The sequence below is a fragment of the Agelaius phoeniceus genome, chromosome 7 (genome assembly GCF_051311805.1).
Source record: "Agelaius phoeniceus isolate bAgePho1 chromosome 7, bAgePho1.hap1, whole genome shotgun sequence".
Taxonomy (NCBI): domain Eukaryota; kingdom Metazoa; phylum Chordata; class Aves; order Passeriformes; family Icteridae; genus Agelaius; species Agelaius phoeniceus.
Window position 1 is genome coordinate 16,751,117 of NC_135271.1, and position 18,009 is coordinate 16,769,125.

The window sequence follows — 18,009 nt, forward strand, 5'->3', positions numbered from 1 at the left end:
AGAATATATTTGAATTGTACTGGAAGAGAGAATAATAGCTTTTTTGTGAAGGAAGTAGTAAGTGAAGGGTCACTTGTGCTGTGTTTCTGTCCTTGTGAATTTAGAGAGCATGAAAATGAATTCCTTCTTCCTTCCTGAAGGAGCTTTAAGTTCCTTCACATAGGCACAAAAGAGCCAGAAGTACAGTCACAATATTAGCAGATAATAATAAAAGAGGAGAAAATTGAGGGCTGTTTTTTCTACAAGTTTTTTTCTTTTTCCTGCTTACAGGAGGGTGAAAACCAGTTGCCTTTACTGGAATCACTCTCCCTGGGAAATGAAGTGTTTGCTGGGAGCTCCCCCACAGAACACTTTCCCAGCTTATTTCCTTGGCTGAGCTGTAAATGGGAGGAAGGACTGTGACAAATGAGCCACTCCCAGGGGAGCACCCCAAGTAAGCTCTGAGCTAAGGAGAGTCAGCCCAGAGTCATCTGCCTCTTTCCTGGGACTGGGTAGGAACAGTGCAGAGATGCTGCTTTTTGGGGCGTTTTTGGGGTTTTTTTGGTTGTTTTTTTAGTGTCTTAGAGTAAGAGATAGAATGGAGTTAGAACTGTCAGACAGCTTGAGGTGAAGGTTGGATGAGTCTGAGCAGGAAATCCAAGCTGCCCTGCTGCCCCAGTACCTGCAGAGACCCTGCCAGGAGCTGCTTTCCCTTTAGGAGCATCAGCTGGTTCTGCTGGAGAAGTTGCTCATAGTTCCAGCTGTGTTCTTGTATCACTGCTTCATATTCATCTGCAGTCATGGTTAAAACCCCCTCAGGACATACTCTAGGACTAAGGGACAGTGATGCAGAGCAGATTCTTCTTTGTCTGAATTGAGCTGGGACATCTCCTTCCTCTGCTCACAGTCTTTATGAAGGCACTGAGGAAGTCAGTGCTCCTTAACCAGGAAAAGAAGTTAGATTCTGGGTTGTGTGCTTAAGTAGATAATGGAAAGGGACTTAAACCCTACCTGACCAAATTGTTTTATATCATGATTAGAATTAATTCATGTTGGTTTTTTTTTCCTTCTGGCCTGATGAGAAGCTTGTTTTTCTGTTAAAACTAGTAACTTTGTAAGAAGCTGCATAACCCATCCAAATGGGTAGATTTATTCAGGCCTTTTGTGGTTATCATATCCAAGAATAGTTTAAAATAGTTCTTTGCAGTTATGTTCTGTAAGGAGCCCATGGTGCTGGTTCAGGCTGTGTCTCCAGCCTCATGGCAAGTCCAGCTGTGTTCCTGCAGAGGTCCATGTGGCAGGATCAGCTCCCATGGTCTCAGCCTGCTCTCAGATAAGGGAGCTGATTGGTGGATTAAAGTGGAATTAACAGGGAGGGAAGAGCTTGTCTGCAGGGCTGGGAAGGCAGGAGCTCAGCAGGGCTGCACACAAGGCTGGCTCCAGGAGTGACAGCTCTTAGTGGCTGCCCTTGCAAATCCAAACAGTGGGGACAGGCTAAGGCACAACCATGGGGTTAAAATATTAAATTAAGAAAAGCCATAACCCATCCAAGTGTAAGGGAGGTACACAGATCACACTCTTCTTCTTGAGTAGCTACTCCACAACCTTCAAGCCCACTCTGATGGTCAAGGACAGGAATTAGTTTTACATCACAGACTTCTTCTCTGCCTCCATGGCCTCGCTGCACCTTGGACAAGCAGCAGGATTGAAGGAAGAGGCTGGCAAAGGGTATTTCTTCATTGGGTTTTTGCACAATGTGTTTCCTTCAAAATGAGTGAAGCAAAGAGGGAGAATTTGAGTAGGGGCTCAAAACATAAAAATGCAAGTGGGATTATGCTTTTGCTGCCTTAATGTATGATTTTAAAAGACATACCTGGCTTTTGGGCTCACAAATGTTGTTAGATACAAGCTGTGTTGTGCACACTGTGTCTACCTTAACCCTGTCACCTTGGATGTACTTCTGTCCAACACATGTAGGAAAATGCTCCAGCAGTGCTACATCCAGTGCCAAACCATTTTGATCCTAGAAGCAACTCAGAGCTTCATTTTGATAATTTCTTTTTTTTTATTGAGGATTGAAGCAAAAAAATTTAATGAGGCCCCCTCCCAAGATAAGATTTAAATTATTTTCCTGGGAAAGGATAAAAAATGAAAGATCTTAATCCGTGTCTTTCATTTCAAATTACATATGGAAAAAAAAACCAAATCCCTTTGTTTTTTTCATGAATATCATCTACCTAGCTGCTTATGTTGCCTTCCAGCAATGTCTTTGTTGCTAAGTCTGTCTGAAACACCACCTGCATCTAACTCTGTTCTAATGTCTCTTTAAATGTGACAAGAAAATTCATGTATTTAAGAAGACAATTAATAGGAAATTTAAGCCAAGCTGTTCTGTTAGGAGATAGAGAAGATAAAATTCAGAATGCTGTTATACACAGTTAGCAATCCTTTTTACTTTTATAATTAAAATATTAGTAGATGCTAATAGGAAGGATTTGAAATTGAGATGATATAACTTGTTTCAGTGTCAGGAAAAGCTAATATGAAAATACCTTAAAAAAGACTCTGTTTTTCAAATTGTTTTGGGCACACACTGAATAGAATGCAAACCACTTTAAAAAATAATAACAAATGCCTTTGGAAGTTACTAATTAAATTTGAAAATCTATGGTTAGGTTGTTAAAATTTTTGCTGTTCATGTCTGTTAAGAGTTTGATGCAGAAATTAAAACTTTTACAATTCAATATATTTTTAAAGTGACAGATTATGCACTTTTTCCCGGAGGATTGTAACTGAAAACACAACAATCTGAATTAGAATATAGACCCAACTAAGGGAATGCAAAAAAACAAATATAACCTATAAATCAAACCTGAAACACAAAACATGTAGCAAGTGTCAAGTGCACCTTGACTCTGTGTAGGCACAGGAGTGTGGTCAGGGCACAGCTGTATTTATACTGTCCTTGTGCAGCTGGTATTGCTGAGAAGGTGCCAAATTAGAGCAGCCAAAGGCAAGCAGGATCCTGGTGGGGCACACAGAAAGAGCTGAACCAGCAGCTGGGATCAATCAGGGAAACCCACACTTCTGCTTGGAGCCAGCATCTTTAATTAAAACCCTTGTACTGCTTTAGTAACTTTGCGTGTTGGGAACACTTTCATTGATTTCAGTTACTTCCCATTTTTGCCCTCATGGATTGGTATTGTCCTGACACAATTAAAGATGAGGGGAAAATATAAAGGAGACTGATCATTTGCACATGTACATGAAGTGGTCATTTCATCACAGTTTATTGCAATGAAATGTTGGTAGAAGTTGACAGTCTCACCCAGGAATCCATCTCAATGCACAGCAAATTTTTCAGGACTTTGGTGTTTATCCTTTGGTCCTGGCCTGACTGTGACAGTTCTGTGCAGTTGAACCCTCCAAATTCTTGGGATCATGCACAGGATCTGTAGGAATCCAGGCAGGTAGTTGTGCTGACCCTCAAAAAGTCTAATTTGAAGCTTGGGGTCTCAGCTGGGATTAGTGAAGCTCTCCTCACTATTGTGTTGGGTGAAGATATGAGTGCCAGGCACCTGAAATGCCAAATAGTTTGACATTTTGGGCAACATTTATAATTCAGATAGGTCTTGAGTTACAGCTATAAAATCAATTTATTGTATTTGGGGGGTGGGGAGGGGGAAGCTTGTTCTCTTTTAAACCAGTGCAGCTAGGGGTTACCCCTTGAGAATGATTGCAGGAAGCTGAAGTGGTGAGTGGTGTTTATTGGCATCTGAGCAATCAGATTGTTTCAGGCCTTCAGAAAATAGACAGAACTGCCTTGTGTTTGTTTTGGCTTGGGGAAAGACCTTAAGTCCTTAAGATCCAGAGCCTGCCAAGCTCATTAATGTCTTGGGGTGTGTGGTGCCACTGAAGACACCTGACAGGTTCTCCACAGACCTGGGCTTTCAGTAGCAGCTATAATGCAAATATGGCACACAGGGAAACAGGAGATAGATAGGATATCTTCTGGCCTTTTCCAGAACAACACACTGGCATTTCTGTGGGCATTGTTTGTTTTCCCTGAAAAACAAACTAGGGAAGAACAGTGACAAACCTTTGCTTTAATTAATTTTGCTTCAGGAAAACCCACAGTGTTCCCTATCCTGAAAAGCATGGTAGAGGCCCTCTTTGAGCTGGTGTCTAACCAGAAGCAAAATATGCTTTTTGAAGGCATCCAGTTCAAATATTGTGCTGAAGAGAGGAAAGAGAGGGCTGTGTTCCCCCAGATCAGCCCTGGTGTGAATGGCCCATCCCAAGATCAACCCCAAAACCTTGATGTTATCAGCACTGTGGTCCAGCCAACTGAGCTGTTCCTCCAGGAGGAACCAGTGGCTCCATGGACAGGGTGGATATTGTGGCCCACACCCAACAGCAGCTGGTTCTGGGTAGATAAATCAGAGATTAATTTGGTGGCTCAGGATTACCCACACAGAGGGGCTTTACACCAAAACTTCCTGGGGTTTTAGTAGAATGTCCAAGAGCTGTGGGGCACAGCAAGGGATGCATTTAGCAGTGGGCTCCATGCATGGCCTTGAGGCACAGCCACGAGGTAAAATGTGGCTGTGGCCATGTCAAAACACAAGTGCCATGGTGAGGGGGTGGCAGAGCCTTTGGGTGCTGGCCCTTGGCTCCAGGAGCAGCTGCTCCCTGGGCAATGGCACAGGTGACCACAGAGGGTTTGGGGTTTGTTTTTTTTTTCTTTTTCACAGAACTGGATGGCCTCTGTGCCCTCCACTGGGAATTTGGGCCCTCCTTCAGGTCAGGGTAAGGCTGGGCTTTGCCTCTCTGTGAGGCACACAGTGCCCAGTCCAGGGCAAATCCTGAGCTGGTGGAAAACAAGACACACACTCACAGACTAGGGAAGGAATTTGTTCATTTTCATGAGCCAAGACTGTCACACAGTGTGCTGGTGGCACACAGCCACAGGTGCCATTGTTTCACATCTGTCTTAATGTTTATCAATACTGTCACTTAAATAAACAAATCTTTTTAATGTGCTTCTCTGGCAGTGTTGACAGTAAGTGCCTTCACAGAATTTCCCAAATTCCTCAAATTAGATTGCAAAACCACAAAAGCCTTTTCTTTCTCTCTGGGGGTTTTCCTCTGGTATCAGCAAGATGAAAATGCTCTAAAAGTGCATTGTTTTATTCTGTAGATCACAAACAATCCCTCCTCTTTAGTTATTTACATTTTTATGTCCTAAATAAATATGTAGCAAGAACTTTCAGCATTACCTTAAGTATTTCTGGCAAGTAGTGAAGGGATTTTGGATCAGAATGTACTTATAAAGATGATACTTATACATTAAAATAGTAGAATCGAGCAGAAAGTTGGATGGAATTTTGTTTTTTCTTACTTCCTGAAAAGTGTTTTTCATCGAGAAGTAATTAAATGCTTTTTAAAAAATAGGTGTTGAAGGTTAATTGCAGAAGTGTATCATCCCAGTTTTTATCAAAAGACAGCTGACAGCATGGTAGGCAGTGGTGGCTGGTTTAGTTTGGATAATATTATTTTTTTTTTCCATAAAATAAAGATTTCAGCTGAGTGAGGGAGGGGAGGTGGATGGGCCACTGGGTGACCATTCTTTGCACAAGGTTAAGCCCGCAGTGGTGTGGAGCAATCCAGCTGGTAGATGTCCTTGCTCCATTCTGTGAATGAAGGCAGGATTGTGTTAGTTAGAAATAGCGAGCGGTGTTTCCAAACGTGCTCCAAGGTTGCAGTTTGTTCTGCTCCCATTTGCCAAAGGGATTGCCACCAAGGGCAGCCTTTAGCTCTGACACTGGTGGTCTCACTCTGAATTTCATTCATTTATTCTGTGTTGCTGTTCTTGGTGGGGAAAACTCTCATGCAACTGGTGGGCTCTTCTGTTATTTCTGGGGGCAGGGGAGACAATGGCAAAACCTGTTTTAAAAAACTAATGATTTAAGAGTAACATTCCTTAGGAATTTCCAAGGCTAAGAGGGCACACTAAAAATTCCTTTTCCACAATCCTTGAGCAATATGTGTGCCCCTAAAGAGGGGATCATGCAGGCATTTTGGATACAGATACTGTGCAGATACTCTGGATACAGGTGTCCCGAAGATGTTCTGGATACTGGTCTCCTGCAGGCATTCTGGATACAGATGTGCAGATGTTCTGGAATACAAGTGTTCTGCAGACATCCTGCATCAAGAGAAATATAGGTTGGATATTAGGAAGAGGTATTTCACTGAAAGAGTGATGAAGTTCTGGAGTGGTTTGCCTGGGGAGGTGATGGAGTCAGCATTCCTGGATGCGTTTAAGAAAAGCCTGGATGTGGCACTGGGTGCCAGGGTTTAGTTGAGGTGTTGGGGCATGGGTTGGACTCAATGATCTTGAAGGTCACTTCCAACCTGGTGCTTCTGTGAACTCTGGAATACAAATGTCCTGTAGGCATCCTGGATGCAGACGTTCTGGATCCAGGTGTCCTGCAGACGTTCTGGATCCAGGTGTCCTGCAGACGTTCTGGATCCAGGTGTCCTGCAGACGTTCTGGGGTCCAAGTGTCCTGCAGGTGTCCTGCAGACGTTCTGGGCGCGGGTGTCCTGCAGACGTTCTGGGCGCGGGTGTCCTGCAGACGTTCTGGGCGCGGGTGTCCTGCAGACGTTCTGGGCGCGGGTGTCCTGCAGACGTTCTGGGCGCGGGTGTCCTGCAGACGTTCTGGGCGCGGGTGTCCTGCAGACGTTCTGGGCCCGGGTGTCCTGCAGACGTTCTGGGCCCGGGTGTCCTGCAGACGTTCTGGGCCCGGGTGTCCTGCAGACGTTCTGGGCCCGGGTGTCCTGCAGACGTTCTGGGCCCGGGTGTCCTGCAGACGTTCTGGGCCCGGGTGTCCTGCAGACGTTCTGGGCCCGGGTGTCCTGCAGACGTTCTGGATCCGAGCACCAGCACCACTGAGGCGTTTCCCTTCCTCCCTGGTGGTTTTCCCAGCGCGCTGTGGGTGTTTTGCTCGGGGAGCAGTCGCAGAGCTCTGTGCCTGGCCCCGTGTGTGACGCTGTCCCTTTCTGTGCCCCGCAGTGACCAAGACCGTGTGTGCAGAGCAGTGTGACGGGCGCTGCTACGGGCCCTACGTCAGCGACTGCTGCCACCGCGAGTGCGCCGGCGGCTGCTACGGACCCAAGGACACCGACTGCTTTGTACGTGCCGTCTGCCTTGTTCTTATTCCTCTTTCTTCTTCTTCCTGCCAATCACTCTGCAGAGTCTTAATGCTTTAATCCATGAAATTCACAGTTTCACCCTTCTAATGTACTGCATGCACACTCGCAGATTCAGGATGCAAATTTTTTAGCTTTTAGGATTTTTTATATTCTATTAACATCATTTATCTACTTAATATTACTCATTAACAGATCTATGAGATTTGTAAATACAGATTGGGAACTGTTAATATGCTTATCTCTGATTTTTATCTTTTTCTTTTCCAAAATTAGCTTTTAGAGGTGACAGCAGATTTTTAAAAGTATTTGTCATTATATTTGAACATGGCTTTTATTAATGCTCTGTGTGCTTTTCATATCAAAGGCAAGAGTACTATTTAGATTCTCTGTGCAAGGTGTTCCCTGTTTCTGCCAGACTTAATTTAAATTCAGGTTTTTTACCGGGCATGCTTCTCTGTGGAGATGGAAGGAAAGTGGTTCCCAAAACGCTCTCCCTCAAATGCATATTACTACATGTGTGCTTCAGATGGAAAGAAGAAATGGCTTTTTCTTTAAAGAAATACAACCTAAATATCCAGGTCTTTATAAAATCTGTCTTGTTTCTAATCCCTTATTTCTAAGAGTTTTAGCAGCCTTAGAACCCAAAACTGATCTCAAAAAAATGTGTAGCTCATCACACTGAGTCGATGAGACAAGTTTTACTAATGATTTCAGGGAAAGCAAACCTAGGTCTAAAGTAGATTCAGAACCTGCACAGAGAGGTGAATTTTCCAAGATACCCATGTGCTCAAAGAGACCTGTGAAGTTGACTGCCAGGTGAGTTGGGAGGAAGGTATGGAAAATTGCATATATTTTGAAACTGTGGGCAAGTGACTTATAATTAACTGGCAAAAATACATCTTTCCCTGGCTGGCTCTAACTGCTTGATAGTGATAGGTTTTGTGCTTCAAAACCACACTCTAAATGCTGTTCTTTGGCTGTTGATGAAATGTAGTGGTGGCCTGACAGCCACCAAGAGGTTTTGCTAGAGCTGTTCTCTGTGGCCTTTCACAAGTAGATGCTCAGCACATATGGGGTGGGTGATCCAACAGTGTCTGGAAGTTCTCTGTTGGCTTTGAACTAGAGAGACAGGAAAATACCAGTCTTTCTTGTGTCATGGACAATATAAATAGGTAAAGGGAAGAGGAAAAATGCAGTCATTGGGTCCAAATGAGCATTGAGGAACATCCTCAGAGCTGATGTGTTGATGCTTTCAAGAGTTAAGGACTGTTACCAGTAAGTAAAATTTTACAAAAGGAAAGCCTTGTAAAATAATGGCTCAGGCCTGCTACTTTTGCTAGGTAGAAAAGGACTGTTTGAGAGAGACTCAGCTGAATTGGGGTAGAAAAACAATTTACATAACCATCATGTGTTCTTATAATGGTGTGTGGTGATGGCTGGATTTGTTTGTTATGATTTGAAGCCATGTAACTGATAAGGGCCTAATTGCTTAAAAAGGCCTGGTTTTTGCAATAAGTAACTCTCCTTTGCACCTGCCTGGGGACTCTGCATCACTCTGGACCCTCACCCACAAAGTTCAAGTTATTGGCAGCATAAGTTGGGTACTGCTGCAGCCTGAAAGTTAGACTGTCTGAGTTGTGGCAGCTGTGGATATACACATGCTAAAAATCAACTGGTATGTTTTTTCTGGTACAGCACAGAGGCATCCAGGGTTTATTCTCATTCCCTTCTGGCCCCAGAGCAATGTAAAAGAATTTCAGCAGGGGTCTGGCAATTTTCAGGCCTAGTCATTACTTGCTTAGACACAGTGGGTGAAGAGTGTAACCCTTTAGGCTATAGACAACTGTGCTTAGCTTTCAGCTGAGACACATAACTTTGTTTTTTCCCTGTGTATTTCCTGTGCTTTTATTCACAAATTAGCAGCATTTAGCACAAAGTGCTAGAAATTTGCATATATTATCGAAGCAATTACAAATGTATATAAAACATTTCAGTCATAAATTATAAGTTTTCAGATCTTCTAGATGAATTTTTCCTGAAAATTGCTATGTCTCCAAGGAGTATTGGTGTGCTTTATGCATTTGCTAAACTGTTATCAGAGAATTGTCATGTACATGATGGAGTACCTTTGAAGTCAACATGTAAGAAATTGGTTGAGGAAACAAACTAAATTAGTATTTATTAATAAGCAAAAGTACAGCTTATGAAGCATTACAAATCCTTTAGAGCATTATGGCATCTTGCAGCAGCATCCTGTTCTAAATACGGTTTTAATATCTGTAGATAAAATTCATCCATCCTCCTCCATCTGCTGCCATGCACTCATTTGCATATTCAGTTCTAAAAGCAAGACAGTAATCATCATCTGACATAAATGCAAGCAAACATGCTAAGGCAAAGTTTTACTGATGTTTTTATCTCAGATTCAAACTGGGTCTAGAACTTAAAATGCATAGGAGGGCCTGGCTGACTGCCTAGAGAGCCAGAAAAGTCACACAACCCTATTTCTTGGCTGGACTTGCCATCCAGTCCTGAGTAAAGTGTTTATCTTGGTAAGGGTTAAAAAAATCTGTTTCTATGACAAAAACTGGCAGGTTTTATATTAGGCATTGTAAAGGACCAGGCAAGGCAGGATCAGCAGTTTTGCTTAGCACATGCTCCATGCAGGACAGTGCTTTAATCACAGGTCTCCCTGCTCATTCCTTTCAGCAGCAGATTTTGTCCTTGGATACATGATTAGCCCCTCCTTTCTGAAATCTTCTGGCATGGCAGGTCCCAGGGTCCTGCTGGTCCTGATCCAAATGGAGATAAGGACTGCTAGTAAAATCAGCAGAAGGGAGGAATCTTTTTCTCTTTTCTCTCAGTCCCAGCCCAGGAGGCAAGGGACAGGACGTGAATATTATTGTCATACTTGTTCACTCTTTAAAGATGTAGAGCCATCTTTTCTTTTAACAAAGTAAAATGGAAAAAGACCAGAAAGATTCACTCCTAGACTAACACTTCTAAAGCAGCCTGGATTACAGGTTAGTGAGGAGGCAATACCCAGTAACAGTGGCTGCTTAAACTGCTAGAGGGATCCAAGTCAGGCTACAGCTTTCATATTCATACAAATTTTTCATTCAGGGTACGCTCTGTGAAAATTACTCCAACAGTTTTCTTATAATCTGCAGTTAAATCTGTAGACATGATGTGTGCTGATAAGGAATGTCAGAATCGGTGGGGCTTTCTACTCCTAATTACCAACCTTGCATGGTCAATTGTTTTCCCTGCATCCCATTACTTTTGTTATCCACACACTCTCCTCTTCATTTGTCAGGGCCCTGTCCTCTGTCAGCTGTGTGTGGCAGAGCCTGAATGCTAAGTGGGACAAAGTCCTATTTTCCTCTCTCAGCATGTGAAGCAACTGACCTTGTTAAACTTGCCACTTAGGGAAATGGCCCCCTCCTGTGCTTGCTTAAAAGAAGTTCTTATCCCTCTTGCCTCCTAATTGGGAATTACAGTTTTCAGCTGGATGATGTATTCACACTGTAAGAAATATAAAGGGTTGGACCTCTGAAAAAGTCATTAGCATTTGCTTAGAGGATGATAAATAGCTGCTCACTCTTGGCAATTTTAGAATGTCCTATCAAGTTGAGAATTAGTTGATTGTGAGACGTTATGAAACAAATTACAGCATTGTTTTGGTTTTGTAGGAAGTGTTGTAACAGGCAACTGTCACTAATTAAAGGGGCTCACCAAACTCCCTAATTAAAAAAGTCACATATTTGCCAAGATCCTAGCAAAAATCCAAGTAGCCATAATGAATGTTAGAGAGCTCTGTATCATGTTCCTCACTGTCACAGCAAGTCTGAACAATCAAAGCCATCTTTTACACCAGAAACCCACCAAAACCCTAAAGCAGCTATCTGATTTAATTCCTTTTTTTTTTCCTCCCTTGTTTTGCAGGCCTGTATGAATTTCAATGACAGTGGTGCTTGTGTCACACAGTGCCCCCAGACCTTTGTGTACAACCCCACCACCTTCCAGCTGGAGCACAATCACAACGCCAAGTACACCTACGGGGCTTTCTGTGTCAAGAAGTGCCCACGTGAGTGCTCTCTCACCTGCCCTGCTCTCTGCCTTCTCTCAGGGGGAGCTGCACTTGCATTTCAGGAGCCTTAAAAACAGAGAGAGAATGAGAGCTGAGTGCAGAGCACCACCTCTCCAATCACTCCACGTGTGCTTGCAGCCTGTAATAACCCAGGTGATAGCTAAAGACATCGCCTTTAGCTGTGATGCTAATAGTTCCCAAGGATCCTGGAGTGATTTTCCTAAAGAAAGGTGGTTTCTGTTTTCCTGGTCAACTGCTTGTTACATTCATGCTTTACATCAGTATTTGTAAATTCCAAAATAGTGGAAATAGGTAGTTAAAATAGTGGGATTGTAAAACGGTATGAATTTTTGTTTCAGAAAAATAACAGTCCACCACCAGCACCTGGTACCAAATGCTTCCATGATACTGATGCACCTAGCTTGGAGTAATGATGATTTGACAGAAAGTTACCCTGAGCAGTTCTGTCCCAATGAGGAATAAACTTGTAATACTGACAGGAATGCAGTCTTAAAACTGCAGAGTAAAATTAGAGGGGAAGAGGGAGTTAAAAAAAGAAGAATCCCATGCATGTAAAACCCACATGCTTCTGAGATACCAGCCAGATGATGACAAGTAACAGAAAAAATTGTAGGGTCATCACTTACACAGTCTTTGGATCTGCTGGTTTAATTGGAAAGAATAATAAAGGAGATAGTGTTCTCGCTCTCCCTTTCATTCCATAAAGGTTTACAGTTGTGCATTAATTATTTTGTCCATAAATTATGTGCAAGAAGGATGGGTGATCTGTATTAAATGGAGCCATAATTCAACCCAGCCCAAATTCCAAATTTTGAATCTCTGTGGAGGAGTGACAGCAGCCAGGGGCTGTGACCAGCAGGGCTTAGTTCTGCCTCTAATAGTGGTGGGTTTGCTGAAGCAAGATTGATTTGTTAAGAGCCTGATATCATGCACTATAAGGGTTATAATTCTTTGCCCATATACTTCATTGAACATTTACTTTTTTTTTATTTTTCCTTTCTTATCAGCATTAATCATTTAGCAAAGTAGGATCAGTCTATATTCCCTTTGGCTTTTGTTTTACAGGGAAAACATCGAAACACTTGTCATTGTCCTGTGCACTGTTTTATCCCAGATGTCTATTGTGTGCATTAAAAACACAGGACAGACAATCTTGCTTTATTTCTCTCCAATTACTGTAATTTTTGTTTTCCTACAAATAATAATAAAGCTAAATAGGGGGAGAAAGAGGGATCAGGCCTGACAAAAATGGATTTTTATAAGTCTCTGATAACGTGCCTATTTTGCCTATACACTTCTGAAAACACAGAACTTTAAATGTTCATGTCACTGGGAAAGTGCTAAGGTAGCAATAATTCCAAAACACACCCAGTTTTTATTCACTTCTGCCAACATCTCCTTTTTCTTTTCAGACAACTTTGTGGTAGATTCCAGCTCCTGTGTCCGGGCATGTCCAAGCTCCAAGATGGAAGTTGAAGAAAATGGCATTAAGATGTGCAAGCCCTGCACTGACATTTGTCCTAAAGGTAGGCAGGGGTTCAGTATAAATTTACTTGAAAGTAGTCTACACAGGGTGTTATTTTGGCATGAATTGCCCTTCTTGAGTGTGTTGTAGAATATGAATAGCCTTTGAATACCCACGAAAGTTTGAGCTAGGTAGGTTGTGTGTCAAGCACATAAAATAGAGTGAAAATTTATTAAGTTGAAATGGCAATATAACCAAACCAATTGCTTTTTATTAGATACAAATGAAGGGGATTTCTCTGTTGGTTTTAGAGAAATCTGCAAGAATTCTTCCTTGTGTTATTTTAATGACAAGTATTTTCTGGAGGTGTTTTAGCATTGTCCTTTTGTCATTCCGAAGGGGGCCATACGAAACACCCTGACTCCAATGTCTGGGATGTCTCAATTTGTCAATACAACATTAGGTTTCCATTTCCTTGCTCTGTCTCTGCTTTCCCAGAATCTTCTACCCCCTTTCTCAATGTCTCAAACACAGAGCAGTGATTGTTCTGTTGAAATCTGTAGGTTACTTTGCTGTTCTAGAGTCCAGACTTTCTGCTCCCTGCTTGAAGCTCTGTGCAGCAAAGCATCATAGGTTTTCCTACACGGCCCTATGCAACTTTTCAGTCCTAATGGAAGCCAAATCTGCCTTAATTGTGGTAAATAATTTGTGTTGTTGTTGAATAGAGAGTTTTATACGTGAAAACCCAGGTATGGAGTTCCTTAATTTCTCAGGAAGAAAGCTATCACATGTTTGTAAAAGCTTCTGCTGGTAATAGCCATTAGAGGATCCCAGTCAGGAAGAGAGATTACATGATTATGTGGTTGAAGTCATGAGGAATTTGTTCCTGGATGCATCCTGTGTCCCAGAAATGCAGTAAATTACATAGACAGGCTACACAGAGAAGTTTCCTCGCTGGTTGCCCATTTTTCCAGGTACCACTAATTTGCTGATTGAGCTGATAAATAACAAGTTATTTATACAACATTTAAAGGGCCTTGTGGCATGGATGGTTAAGTCCACAAATCCACCAGAGAAGGGGACCTCTGTGATGCCTTGTGAAGGCTGACCTAGAGCAGAGTCTGGGCAGAGTTAAAGAATAAAATAGGGATTCATTAAAAGGCCTCAATGGATGCACCTTGGGCAGCACAAGAGCCCAGCCAGGGCTACACCCAAGATGGACCAAAATGGTCACAAAATGGACAACTGGTCACAAGGTCTCTCACTTTTATAAGTTCTGGTCCATTTGCATATTGGAGTTAATTATCCAATTACAGCTTTAGCTTATGAAATCCCATCCTTCTTGTTTTTCTCTCTTCAGCCCATGTTGTTTATTCTCTTGGGCCTGAGATTTGGATCATTTGTCCTTGGTCCCCAGCTAGAGAAGGGATTGTTTTGTCTCCCTACTCTGTGAAGAGAGCTTACCAACCCCTAAAGTGTCAGAACTACTCATTAAAGCAGCACAGAATCTGAAAAATATAAAAGCTAAAATCTGAGGCAGCATTTCCCCCAGCAATGTTATGCCCCTCAGTTTCTGCAGTGCCTGGTGCACCAAGAATTGGTAAGGCTGGGCTGAGTGGGATTTTTGTGTGCTGTGGTTTGTGTGGCTGATACTCACCTTTAGATCCCATGTGAAATACCTTAACCTGTGTGCCAGGGTGATGTTGGGTTTAAATTGGGATGTGCTTCTTTGAGAATATGTGTCAAGGATGCTGTTTGATCCCCTCTCTGCTGAATGAGATGAAGACTGGTGTCTGTAAGGCCAAGGTGTTCTGATTCAGTAATTGTTCTCCCCAGTTCTTTACACAAGCTCCTTGTTTTGGCAGCATGTGATGGCATTGGGACAGGGAGTTTGGTGTCAGCTCAGACAGTGGATTCCAGCAACATTGACAAGTTTGTAAACTGTACCAAGATCAATGGCAACCTTATCTTCCTTGTCACTGGGATTCATGGGTAAGTGACAAAATGTTAAGATGTTATGTCATGGTGCCAGCTGAAACCAATTGCATCCACCTCTTAATGATGGCTGCAGGCTTCTTTTATGCAATAGCAGATCCAGGATCAATTCATTTTCTGCCTTCCATTGTGAAAAAAAGCATTGCCTGATTCTTAAGATTCAACCTCTAGGAAAAGAAAGGATGGATTAATTGTTTGCACTAAAAAGAGAAAAGACAACTATGATTCTCTGGTTACTTTATGAGGTCCTCAATACTGGCTTACAATAAAGGCTGATCAGAGAACAGAAGGGAGAAAAGTCACCTTCCATGAGTTTGTTTAAATTCTGTATGGCAATAATATGCAGAATATGCAGAGAGGCAGCCTCTCTTAGCATAGCTTGTCATAATCAGTACACACACATGCACAAAAGCTGCCCTCTTGTCAATGAGTTTTGAAGAATCTATTCAAGTTTCAGAATTCACTGGTGTAGAAATCCAGTATTTTGGTTTCAATTTTGCTCATTGTATTAGAACCAGAAACTCCTCCAAGTGTCACATGGCTCTGCTCTGGCCAAATGACCCACTGAGAGGCTGGATGGGAACCTGTTAAATCTCACAGGACAGGGAAAAAATCAAGTAAATCAAGTAAATACACAACAAGCAGCTAGAGCCCTTGAGCAATTTTGTGTGGATTAATCCAGCGCATTACATGAAATTTAATTTCGAGTATAAGGACTGCTTTTGCAGGAAAAATTATATTAGCTAATTTAAAATTCGAAGTTAAAAGAACCAAACCCAACCTTGAATAAAATTGTACTAGTCTGAAAAAAAATCTAAATTTGGACTATAAGCAGAAAGTTAGAATGTTCTATTCTGTTTTACAGAAGAGTAGGACATGTAATGTTGAAAGTATGTAGCACTTTGTGTCTCCTTCTTGATGAAAAAAACTAACTTCAGCAAGCCTAAAGTATGAGGGCAGAGTTCTGCAACCCTAAATTTTTCTACAGCATGGATTACATTAGTAGAGGTTAAAAGAAGAGAAGATTTGAGAATGAATGAAAAAATCTAGAATTCTGGAACAACTTTTTTATTTAAAGTTTCAATGGCATTTTGCAAACCAGCAAAATGAAAGGGAGATTTAAAAAATGACACTGACTATACAAGTAGTTTGTTATATAAATGGGCAGTATAGAGAAACAACAATTTTACTTATTTCCTCTTCAACTTTTGTCACAAATTCATTTGTTCACAGTGAACTGCAAATTTTAGAGTATGAATTTTTATTGGTTTAGATTGTAGGGACGTAAAATCTGGTTCTCTGGGGAATTGGAAGACTTTTGGTGTGGCAGAGAATAATTTCAATGAAAAATGCAGAAAATATTTTTTTTGTTGTTTCCATTGGAAATTGTGCTGTTGCAGTTGATCCTGTCCTATATTTTGATCCTGTGGTTCTGTAGCCTAGTTCTTTCCTGAACACATGAACTTCAAGTCTTTGGGATTTGTTATAATTTATGTAAATATATATAGATGTAATTATGAATGTTTTCTACACATCTATTTAAAGTCATTAAGATATACACTATTCTACAGTTTTATCTGTTGATAAAACAGCAGACATTTGGCTGTTTAAGGGGTTTAATTGTATATCTGCATCTCTAAAGCTATTTTATCTTCAGAATTTAGAGGTGAAATTCAGCTGCCTCATGTTTATTGCAGGCAAGGGTTTTTCCTTTTTTGATGGTAATGCAATTTGAAAGCCAAGTGCTGTGTTTCTGTTAGGTAGTCAAAACTTGTTATTTAGTTTTGTGAGAGCCCCACATTGTTAAAATGTGTTTGATGCCTCTGTGGCCCACTGGGCTTTTTTGTTAACACTCTAGAAATCCTTTTGTAGCTGCTCAGGGTGGTTAGAGGTGACCCCACCAGTGTGTCACCTCACAGATTTGTGACTCCTGTCCCCAAAGACAGCCAGGTGGATCCACCTGCACATTTCTGTTCCAAGAATCACATGTCCTGGAAAGCAGAAGGAGGAGAGGAGGAAATGTGTGCTCCATATTTATTGGGGATGTTTCCTGCTCTCAGAAAACACACAAAAATACCATAATATGCTATTCCAGAGGAATTTTGGTTTGGTTTAATCTCCTAGTTAACTTTTAAATAGGAGAGGAAAGTAACATATTTACTAAATGATGGCACTCTTAAAATGGAGGTCATCTTCATCTTTTTACACTATGACATATTCTAAGTTTAAAGTTTTAATTTTTGGAGGTTATTTCATTTCTCAATGACAAACTTGCTTGACAAGGATCCATAGTTTTAGAGATTCCTTGTTCAACACCTTCTAAAAAGTGTGCCCTTTAAATGCCATGTGTCAGGAACTGCTGGCATGCTTTTAGATTAATTTTGCTCATAGCTTGTCACTTCTTTCAGAAGCAGCTTTATTAGTCCTGGTATACATTCCTGGAAAAAACACTGAAAATTCATCTTTCCTTCAGGAAGGTCACTCATGGTTGTTTAGAATTCCTTTATTTTCCATAGCATAAATATTTGCTAAAACATGAATAGGCTTTATGTTCCTTCAAGATGATGTGGGAGAAGTTAGACACATCTGCAGGAACAAAAGGCTGAAGAAGCTTGGTGCATATCCTCATAAAAGCAAGCACCTTAATGCTGTTTCCTGCATGGTGTGGCTGTGAGAACCTGATCTTTTCTTATTTAGAGTGTCACATTGTGTGATTTTAATCTTTCAGAGACCCCTATCACACGATCGCTGCCATCAATCCAGAGAAATTAAATATCTTCCAAACAGTGAGGGAGATAACAGGTAACACACTTCTGATCTCCTATAATCTGCATTAATTAATGAACTCATTCTCACTTTGCACTTATAGTTGTCATGTGTTGGGTTTTCTGAAGAACACAAGGTACTTGTTTTCATTAAGCTGACCATGCTGTCATTTTAATGAAAATTTATACAGAAAACTGCACTATCAGTTGATTTTCACAAGTGTGCTGTCCTTTGAATACAGGATGCCCATTATGGCAGATGCTCAGTAGACAAAGGCCCTTGGTCCCATGTTAGCAAAGTAGGGCTAGTGTTGCAAGGGAGGGAAATGGGAGGGAAATGTGAGGACAATAGTGCTGAAATGTGGGAAACCATTTTCTTCACCTGAAAGCATTTGGAAGTTCTAGTCTGCTTTTACAGCTCCTTCCCTTGGTCTAACAGAGGATGCTGCTGCAAGTTAGATTTTGTACTTTAAAGAC

General features: G+C 41.5%; 1 protein-coding gene across 2 annotated transcripts in view; it reads left to right on the forward strand.

The window, feature by feature from the left end:
• ERBB4 (erb-b2 receptor tyrosine kinase 4) overlaps positions 1–18,009 on the forward strand; it is a 590,564-nt gene that overhangs the window by 418,066 nt on the left and 154,489 nt on the right. For both annotated transcript variants that reach the window (XM_077181048.1, XM_077181049.1), the window contains exons 6-10: positions 7,057–7,175; positions 11,142–11,283; positions 12,720–12,833; positions 14,638–14,764; positions 17,496–17,569. In XM_077181048.1, coding sequence (XP_077037163.1) covers positions 7,057–7,175; positions 11,142–11,283; positions 12,720–12,833; positions 14,638–14,764; positions 17,496–17,569 — 576 coding nt within the window. The remainder of the gene's footprint in view (positions 1–7,056; positions 7,176–11,141; positions 11,284–12,719; positions 12,834–14,637; positions 14,765–17,495; positions 17,570–18,009) is intronic.